The 10,528-nt window shown below is 37.6% G+C and overlaps 1 protein-coding gene and 1 long non-coding RNA gene across 3 annotated transcripts in view; both read left to right on the plus strand.

Annotated features, from left to right (window-relative positions):
- Positions 1,356-2,663, plus strand: LOC109834165. Of its 2 annotated transcripts, XR_002245466.1 has the most exons (4): positions 1,356-1,495; positions 1,659-1,744; positions 1,839-1,951; positions 2,370-2,663. It is a non-coding gene; the product is annotated as an uncharacterized LOC109834165 (long non-coding RNA). The 2 variants fall into 2 exon arrangements; XR_002245465.1 differs by having other exon boundaries at positions 1,659-1,951.
- LOC109835145 overlaps positions 2,705-10,528 on the plus strand; it is a gene marked incomplete at its 5' end in the record, with an annotated part of 19,189 nt that continues 11,365 nt past the window's right edge. The window contains 4 exons of the mRNA XM_020403134.1: positions 2,705-3,686; positions 3,777-4,149; positions 5,704-5,788; positions 8,815-8,871. Coding sequence (XP_020258723.1) covers positions 2,705-3,686; positions 3,777-4,149; positions 5,704-5,788; positions 8,815-8,871 — 1,497 coding nt within the window. The remainder of the gene's footprint in view (positions 3,687-3,776; positions 4,150-5,703; positions 5,789-8,814; positions 8,872-10,528) is intronic.

The following is a 10,528-nucleotide window of genomic DNA, read 5'->3' on the forward strand; positions in this document are numbered from 1 at the left end:
AAGTATTAATTCCATCTAGTTGTATGACCTTGTTGCTGGATGATTATTCTGATCGCTAGCTGCATGACTTTGTTACCCGATTGACTTATGGATTCTTATGATTATTATATTTTAGTAGTGGATTGTATTTTGATTTTGTTGGATTTCCAGTTACATATTCTTTTGACATTTCTGTTACCATATCGTATTCCGCTCGGTTTTCGTTCGTCCTATTTGTTTTGTGGGATCTTGCCGTGTGCCATGCATGTTGACGTACACCTATTTTCTCTGATGTGCGTCAGACTTAGAGAAAGAACAGGTCCAGGTGGGAGATCTCCAGGAGCCAGAGGATTCTCAGCAGGAGTGCTTGCAGACAGAGTTGAAGAATATACCGAAGTAGTTATCTCTTCTTAGTTGATATTCTTAGTTGTTCTTGTAGTATTTTCCTTTCTATTACCGTTGAACACTGTATTTCGTATTTCTCTAGTATTCATTCGTTCAGATATGTATATAGGCATGTTTGACCCAAACTTATGTCTTGGATGATATTCACTTGTGATATGGATTATTTTGTTCTGAGTTTGTCTATTATATTCTTGCTAATTGTGATCGGGGACCTGTGACTTCGTATTGTATTTATTTCTAGACGCTTAGCGTATTAGGTTGAGGAGAAATGTTATTTTTATTTATTCTCCTTAATCTAATACGTCACGAGTTTGTTCACGTTCCGATTCCTGGGTATTTTGGGAAGCGGGGCGTGACAGAGCTGAAAGTACTTTCCACCACTTTTCTTAGTTTGATTCAACTTAAAAAAGAAGAAGAAGAAAACGATGTGTGAATAGATCCCCCTACTTTCTAGTGTTTGGTTCAAATGAAAAAAAACCCATGACTATGATCACCATTGTATGCTTACCACTCATATAGGATAAATTTATTTCCAATATAAATTGAGAGGTGAACATATATCAACCGTCACATAAAAAAAGTAAAAACTTTTGAGGGACTAATTTGCAATTTTTTAAAAACATTTGAGGTAGTGATTTATAAAACATTTAAAGCTTTGAGGTCTAAAATTCCGAAATATGACCACTTTTAAATATAAAGTAGTAATTTGTAAAATTATAAAGATTTAATGAAATTGAGGGTCTTTAATGAAATTTATAAAGATTTAATGAAGTTGAGGGTCTTTAATGAAATTTATCTCCATAATTTATCTCCAAAATTTAATGAAATTGAGGGTTTTCCTAGTCATCAAGCGCGCCTCCAAAAACCACCACACCAAGGTCGAAGACCGCTTGCGCCGGCTCGCGGCTTCCAGGCACATCCTGCCGGCGGTCTCGGGCACAAAATCCGACGACGAGAGCCATCGACTCTAGCATAAGCTCTCGTGCGGTCTCCTGAAGACCTCCAGCTCACCCGCATCCGCATGCCCGCCGCCTGCGCCGCTCGCGCCTCCAAAGACCTCCACAGCAGCGGCTCCGCACCATCCCAAGTTTTCCCCCTTTTCTCTCCACGGGTACGGCTCAAAATTTTCTCTCCACGGGAGCGGAAAACAAGCGCGCCTTCAAATCCTATGTGGCGTTTGTTTTCTCTTGCTCTTTTCTGTTTCAATCTTGCGAGCCAAAGATCAAAAAATGGGAGAAAACGGGGGAAACTGACACTTTTTTTTTCTGTGTCAGGTTTTTTTGGGCTTTTCTGCAGGTTTTTGACGAACCGAACAGGCCCTAAGGGTGTATTTATTTTTAGGATCTATAATCCACCTCTGGTAAGCTTTCAAACATGATTCAATAATCGTCAAAACTCCTAAAAAATTTTGTTTTGCTCTCTCACTTCAACCTCAATCTCGCTGCTGCTTCGAGAATCGCCGCTTCAAATTCGATCAGCGATCAGATCAAAATCCTCTCGCTCCATCTCCGGTGACCAGAAAATCCTAGTTAATTCCTAACCTTGAAAGCCTTCTCAAAATCTCACAGTAAGTCTTCAACTCAATTGCGAAAATTTGATCGTTATCGCCTCGTTCTCTGATTCGATATTTTGTTATCTTGAGTTTGATTGAGCCAGTTTTTGCAACTTTTATGCTGAATTTGTTTATTTTAAAGGATTTTCTGCTATATTTCTAGGGTTTTCCGTCCCGAAATCTGGGGGGAATTTTTAATTAGGCTATTTTTTGTGAGAATAAAGGCCCCTTTTCCTGATTTAATTGATGTTTGCTGGAAATGTATTCATTAATCCTTGATAACCTGTCCGGAACGCGCGAGTAATTTTTGAATCAAAATCAGGATATCAAACAATGTAATCAATAGAATTTGAATGCTGACAATAAAACCAAATTTGAACATGAAAATGAGAAAATTTGAGTATCATGACCATGAAATTGTACTTATCTGCAGTGGATGATGTAAATATGGAGGTTGAAGAAGAGAACGAAGAAGATGAGGACATTGACTTTAATCCGTTTCTTAGAGGAGATTCCCCTTCCGAAGCCTCTTCAAGTTTGAGTTCTGAGAATGAAGGTCCAACCGACAATGTTGAGAGAGAATTCGGGAGCTCATCAAATTTAAAAGATGCTAGTTTGTCATTTAGACAACCAGAGGAGATGCGAATTGTGATGCAAATGACAGCCCATCGAGGAGATGGTCTTACAGGCAGTCCAACGAAGACAGAGATTAACTTCCATCGATCAGGCAAGGAGAGGGCTTACCATGTGCCGCGTTGGTTTAAAACAAAAGGGTTGTCGTCTAGCATTGGAAGCAGCAGGGCCAACAATGAGACTGTAAATGGAACTTCTGGAAGATCCGTGGTTGAGATAGATGACGAGGATGCTATCTGCAGGCGTACAAGAGCTCGGCACTCACTTGCTAACTATACACTTGAGGAACTGGAGACATTCCTTCAAGAATCAGATGATGATGTTGACCCTCCGAACGTTGACGATGAAGAGGAGTATCGGAAGTTTCTTGCAGCCGTTCTGGTGGAAGGAAGTGATCATGAAAAGGAAGGTCAAGGAGATGAAACTGTTGATGAGGATGAAGATAATGATGCTGACTTTGAGCTCGAAATTGAGGAGGCACTGGAGAGTGATGTTGATGAAAATGTTGATTATGATGAAGGAAAGAATGGTAAGCAAGAGGGAGGTGGTTATGTGCCGGTGACTAGGCAGAAGAAGCGCTTAAAGGAATCTGCAAAAGACAAGAAAACTCTTATGGGACAAGCGAAGATGCCATTACGCCCTTTGGTGCCATATGAATCAACTGTACAAGCATCTGGTCTTCCATTACATGGATGGCCATTTTCATCTCCTATGGTTTTTCCTCATTGCACACCATATACTTCTGGCGCTTACATAAACACTGGATTTACAGCAAATCAACTTGGGCAGTTGTATTGTCTAATACACGAGCATGTTCAATTTCTTGTTCAGATCTTTTCACTTAGTGTTCTTGATCCTTCTAAGCAACAAGTTGCAAGTGAGATGCAAAAGCTGATGTCAGAGATGATTTCTATACGAGAAAATGCACTAGACCAGAGGAAACTTCCATACCCTGAATTCTGTTTTTATCCTCCTAATCTTCACTCCTCTGTGAGTGACTCCCACCAAGATGCTAATAGCTCCTGCTGGACGCCTGTCATAGACAGCCATGTAATGTCCATTCTTGATGTTGCTCCACTTTGTCTAGTGAAGAGTTTCATGACTGATGTTTCTGATAGTAGGTGTCTTGATGATGAGCTTTTACCTTTGTGTTTATATCACTTGTGGTAAATTTGGCTTCTTTATTCTTGATTATGATTTATGATAGGTGTATGGAGGCATAGGCAAAGCCATGTGGAAGATATATCTAATAAAAGCCACTCGATGAGGGTCCCTCTTTTTCCAGTGCCTGCATTGGAGTCTTCCAGTAATACAGATAACGATATTTCTGGAGGAACCGCCACTATGTCTTCAAAGACACATTCCACTTTTCCAGTTTTAGCAGATCAGACGCATTCTAAAAAGTCAATGGCTTCAATGCTTGTAGAAAGTACGAAGAGAGAAACAGTGGCTCTTGTCCCCAAAGATATTGCCAAAGCAGCATGGAGGTTTTATCCTTTATTTAATGCTGCACTTTTTCCTCATAAGCCTCCTGCACAAGCTGTTGTTAATCGTGTGCTCTTTACTGATTCTGAAGACGGGTGAGTTCATGTTTTACTTGTGCTGATGTGTAAGCTTTTGTTTGTGCTCTCTGTCCAATTTTTAGAACACTGAATGGTTTTTTGATTATATGCCATACCTTTGATTCTTAGGTTTAATAAGGGAGCATTTTTTTTTACTTAACTGGCGCCGCCTGTTGGCATACCTTTTTTTTAGTTTGTCCCTTGTAGATTTCTGCTAGTGTAGGAGAATTTGGAAGTCTGCTCCTTGGTTGCAGGAGCTGGAACTGCATGACTCTGGTGGCTTTTCCTACCATTTGACATGCCTACTAGGCCCAGTAGCAGCTCCTCAGTTCTCCTTTATTTTTAATAAGAATAAGCAATGTTTTAAGTACTGGTTATCAAAAATATATCGGATGGCCAAAATTCATATCAAATCCCGGTTATTGGGGATTTCGGGGATAAGTAGTAAAAATTAGAATGCCATGTCGGATAGTGAGCATATATAATATAATGTCCTCAAATTTAATCTAAGCACATTTAATGAAGTATCGAGAGAGTCTTCCTGAGAGGTCATTGATAGAGGTCTTCGAGTGAAAATTTGCAAGAGATTTGGGGAGATAACAGTGGAGGCTGAGAGAATTAAGGTTACACGATGAGTGGATGTAAAATAGAATAAAATAGCATGGTTTTTGTTTAGTGGATGCAGATCAGATAAGGAAAAAAGAGGGTTTTCGCCTCCAAACCCAAAGCCGTTCACTTAAATGGAAATTGTAAAAAAATCGTGAAATTTTTAACCTAGGAAAAATCAGCTGCTTTATCGGATTTAAACCTATATATCGGGACAAGTCAGCCAAAAACGATATGCAATAAATTTTTATAAAAATCGTATCGGCCATGGCCCGAACCCTATATATTGGAGATAAATCGATAAAATTGGCCTATTTTTAAAATATTGAGAATAAGATAACAGTAATTGTTCATGGAGTCTGATTACCATGTCGTGTTACATAGACCCCATTAGTAAGGCTTAGGGGATGATACTGAAATATATACACAAATGACTCTCTAAAATCATAGTTCTGAAATGAGCATGTGTTGAAACAAACCCAATCCTTGTCCAAGAAGTTATAAAAAGTTGCTGTGAAGTTGAGGATACACTTCCAGGAAGTGTATGATCAGTGTTTTAAATTAGAACATGTATTATCTAATTGAGTACACATCTGAATGTATTTATATAAATCCTTGCATATATTTGAGTATCCAAGGAGTGTCAGTGTCCAGTACGGGCACGGGAAGTGTCGGGTATGGGTATGGCTTCTTGATACAAGTGTCCATGCAACATAGTGTGTAGAGCAACGAGTGTTGTCCTTGTCTATATAACATCATACATTTAAGTTAAAATGTGGCTTACAATGCTTATACAATAGGTAATGCCTTGAAGATGTGAATCTGGTATACTATCCACATTTTCTCACATCATCCCGTTGTATGATTTGAAAGATTCTTTAAAACAAAATAGACTATTTATTTTTATATTAATTGGTCTTAATGATTCATAGATGTTCTATGTTCATCTTTTGAGACCCCATACAGGTTACTGGCAATGGGGATACTGCAGTATAATAATGATTGGGCAGCAATTCAGCAGCGCTTTCTTCCTTGTAAATCTACTCATCAGGTTTGATTCAATTCCTGGTCTGAATCATCACAAGACTGGATTCTGAAAGTTCACTGATGATGATGTATTTTTGTTCTTGCTCTGTTTTTTTTGTGTGCACAGATTCTTTTTTATTTGTTAATATTGGTTTATATTATAATGCTTACTCTACCTTCTTTAAATTATCCTTTGTAAACTAATAAGAAGTGGTTATGGAGAGTATGTGATAGTTTTGGAGCTTACTTGCAGTTATAAGATGTATAAAGATATCTTTTTAGGATATTACGATTCAAGTTTAAGAGGAGAGCAATCAAAGGAAAGACTTGTTTTGACAATGTTGTCGCCCAGACATGGAACGCAGTCTCTATTCCAGTTGTTAATTTGCTGCAGATGTTAACCATAAGCCATAGTTTGATGTCATGTATAAGCATGAAGTGGGGCCTAACTGGATGTGGGGCTGCAAGGTTTTCAATTAGGTATGACATTTGGCAAATGCATTGCAGCGCTTGGCAAAATTGCCAGGCATTGAAATAAAAAAAACCCTCTCCTGAGGTGCTCAGGCATAATGCTTTTCAAGCGATTGGAGACTTTGTGTCAAGACCAGAAGGCGTGGATGTAAAAGTGTGCAAATTTTCTTTATAGACTCTTTAAAGGTACATCTTGGGGCAGGTGGGAAAAAATGCATGAACTTTACCATTCTACCACCGGAACTAATGTGAAAATGCCACAAGCATTACGAGCATGCTCACACTGAAGAAGTCATGACATCATATGCCATAGATATTACTCTTATGCTCACACACCCAAGAATTGCTGACATAATATACCATAATTGCACATACTAATGCACAGATGAAGCATGCTAATATAGTATAAAATAGTATAATCACAATTTTTTAATATATGACTATTCTCACGAGCATGTTTTCCAATGTCTTGAGTGCACTACAGAGATGAATGCAACATTGCAACTCCCAAGTTTTTATCTTACAACCTTTACCCCGCTATGCAGACCCTCATCTTCCTCCTTACTCTTCAATATTTTTGTCTTAATTTTGGAGATCATAGATGATTGCTCCTTGGTTTTACGAGTTCAAACTGTGTACATAATGATGTGAAGTTTCCCATTCATCAAGTAGCATTTAGGTTCTATGATAAGCCCCTCTATTTATTGCCTATAGTTTCCTTGCTGAATTTGCCTAGTTCAAAGTGCTGGTGTCATTTAACAACTGCTACTGAATTGGTGTAATTTCTCGTAGGGCCTTCTCAGTTTAACATATGATGCATACCTCATCAATGTCGAAACTTGAAAGGACAGCAGGGGAGACTAAAGGACTTCAAAACAATGCTTTACATATCAAGGACCCAAAAAAGGGGTGGGTTGGGTGAGAGTTAACTTTTGTGTAGATTGGTAATCAGTATAAGAACATGGTGTGGTTCTTCTAGTGGATTATCATGACTGGAAGACAACACAGGCAGAATAAAAGAATGCACACTTGCGATTAATAAGGGTGTGAATAAGAGGCAGAAGGAAGCTTAGGGATTCACATAACAAAGTAAAAATAGAAAGAAATATGTGCAATGAAAGAATAATGCAGAATAGATAATAAGTCCCAGTTATTGTACATGCTATTGCTGTGGGAAGCTTTTGTTTTTAGCATAGAGATAAGATCCTATCTATTGATCGAAATTATAGAAGTTCATAGAAAATAATTCATCTATGGGTAACCAGCTTCCTAAGAGAGTAATCAGCACAGAAGGGTTCCAAGAAAAGGTTTATACAACAATTAGTTCCTTTGTTCATTATTAAAACTTTTTCATCCAGTTGACATTTTTATGAGGCAGAACGATCCATGTAGATTTGACCAAATTTCATGAATGGTAATCAACCTTATGTCAGCTGTCTAAGTTGGTGCAAACTCTTTGCAGATGAGTACCGCAGGCAAGATTGGCTAGCAGTGAGTCCTAGCATTCCAGCCAACAGTTAGAAAAACCGGAGTAACTTTCTAAAATTATCCTTGACTAAAAAATAGTAGGAGAATATTATAGGTTTTTTTGTAGGGAATCACATACTGGTCTAAATAATGTGAGATAGGTGAAGAAAATATATGCTTCAAATATATGACAACCGCATGTTGTTAATAAGTGGTGAATCTGACAGCCAACACCAAACCTTAAAAGAACTCAAATTTAGCAGGTCGAGGTGCCATATACAACTGGAATTAGTTAGCATTCATCGCAGCTTGCCGTATATAGAGGTGCGGCAGAGACGAGCTAGCAAGAAGGGGAAAGAAGATACATTATGATGATTGAAAGAGATATTCGTCACATTGTGAAGAATATCTGACCGATAGTGATGACAAACCAAAATTAAATTCTATTTGTCTTATCTGTTATATTCGAAATATAATGATATTAGTTAATTATAAATATACTCAAATCTTTTGTAGTCCTAAATTTAATCTTATCAGGACTCATTAGAAGAAATAAATTGTCAGCTGAAAATCCCAGAAGTGGTCCAGCTACTTACCGTCCTGCTGCCCTAAATATGATATCCGAGACAATGTTAGTTTTTTATTTGATATTCATTTTCAAATGAATTTCTACCCCCAACAACCTAATGTTGAAGATTGACTCATATGAGGGATGGTTTTAAATTTATCAAGTTCAATTTATCCAAATTAAATATACTGGAGCTTAAAGCAGGAAACTTCAAAAATTAATGGATATTGCATTATTAATCTTGTTGCCTCAGTGGTTGAGGACTTTATATGACATTTGTTCTTTAATTCCATTAAAAGAGATAAAGTTATGACATGATATAAGTAGACATATCGATTTGTTGATTAGTTACCTATGTTTGCATCTGTAACATATCATGTCTATTTTGGAAATAAATGCACAAACATGCTGTAGTGCTTCCTGAAGTTAGTAGACTGGCAAATCCCAGTCCTGTGCATTGTTTTTGTCTTGTATTTTACGCTTGTGAATTTTAGCTTCATATACAATCATTTATACTAATTCAATGTTTTTCTTATTGGTTGTAGATTTTTGTTCGGCAGAAAAATCGCAGCTCTTCCAAAGCACCTGAAAATCCTATAAAAGTAAGCATTCCGTTCAGACGTTAATGGGATACTAGTTCATCAGTCTGTTCTTAAATTTTGATTTCCTCTCTGTGAACATATTGTTTAATATGAAGTGCTTCAACTTATCTTGCAAATATCCACTTGGAGCAGTTTTTAGTGTTCCTTCTCTGGGAGTGAATGGATTTTTTAAATTATTTCTTTGCTGAAAAGAATGTCCTAGGTAATTATTTGTACATCTTTCAGTTAGTCTGCTTAATTTCTTACTTTTGTTTTGTCATTTATGGGGTTGCTTTCTTAACGTCCTAGCATCATCTAATCATTTTAAACAAGGTTGCTGATAGCGGATCGCGGCGCGTCGCGGCGAGGTACCGCTAAGGCTATATCGGGCTATTACGGCGAAATCGCGGCAAATAGCGCACAGTCAAATAGCGGTCAAATTTAAATATATTTAATTATCCTAAATAATAAGAAAATTCATAAAAAAAATCTAAAAATTTAATTAGTTGTAAATTTCTTGTATTATCAATAAATAACAATTAATAAGCTTGTTGTATGAATGAAACTATGAAGAAATTCAAGAAATATAGCATCATAATATGTGTGATAGCGGGTTTAGCGGGTTTAGCCGCTTTTAACAACAAAAATCCGCTTTTAACCGTGAAAATCGGCTTTTAACCGCGAAAACCCGCTAAAATCCACTTTTACGCGCTATTCGAATGAATAGCGGATTTTCCCGCTTAAGCCAGCCGCGAAACCCCTACGCGTAGCGCTGAAGGACCGCGACCGCTATTCGCGCCGCTATAGCCCCGCTATTGGCCGCTATTTACAACACTGATTTTAAATAGTCCGTCCTAGTTACAACCACACCAACAGAATAGTTGTGTTAAGGATGGAGTCTCTGGCCATCAGTACTCTTAAGAGTTCCCTCACTCCCTTGCTCCCTCGCTTCCCCCTTCCCCTCTCACGAGTAAAGAATTCATCAAAACACCCCTATAGAATGGGGTGATCTAATTATTCACTGATGGTTAAGGGTTTAGTTTAGAAATTTTATCTATTCTGTCTATGGTGTAAATCACTCCATGCCTATAGGGATGGTTCTGATAGAATTCCTACTATTCCCTCCCTCCCTCGGAGTTAAAGATCGATCTCTGTTTAGTAAGTTACTGTCAAATCCTTTTTTGTTATACATCAAGTCATTTGGCTCTTTGCTTGATCCTTTCTTTCCTTGCAACCACTATTTATGTTCTTCTAAAACCGTGTTTGGCAAGAAGAAACTTTGAAAACTAAGAATCCGATTTTCTTAAGATTTCATTATCTACTGTTTTAAAGGAAAATGGAGGAGAATTTAAGGTATTAAAAGAAGTCATGGTTAGCCTATTGTGGCATGTAAAAGGCAATCATAATATGTATGCTATGGGTGCCTACTCTTTCAAAACTTGATGATCCCCCCTTTTCTTTTAAAATCACTAGAAACTTGTCCAGCATGGCAACTAGTTTCATGTCATTCTTTAAAACGTTTAATATAGAAATTTAGTGAGGAATATAAATAAATTATCCTTGAGAGGAACTCCCAATTTACCCATTTGCCATTTTCCTCTCAAGAGCATTTTACTTATCTTCATTTATAGGTTGAGGGATCCATTGGGGCTAGTTGAAATTTTTTTAAGTGGTGGGT

This window comes from Asparagus officinalis, chromosome 3 (genome assembly GCF_001876935.1).
Source record: "Asparagus officinalis chromosome 3, Aspof.V1, whole genome shotgun sequence".
Classification (NCBI taxonomy): Eukaryota; Viridiplantae; Streptophyta; class Magnoliopsida; order Asparagales; family Asparagaceae; genus Asparagus; species Asparagus officinalis.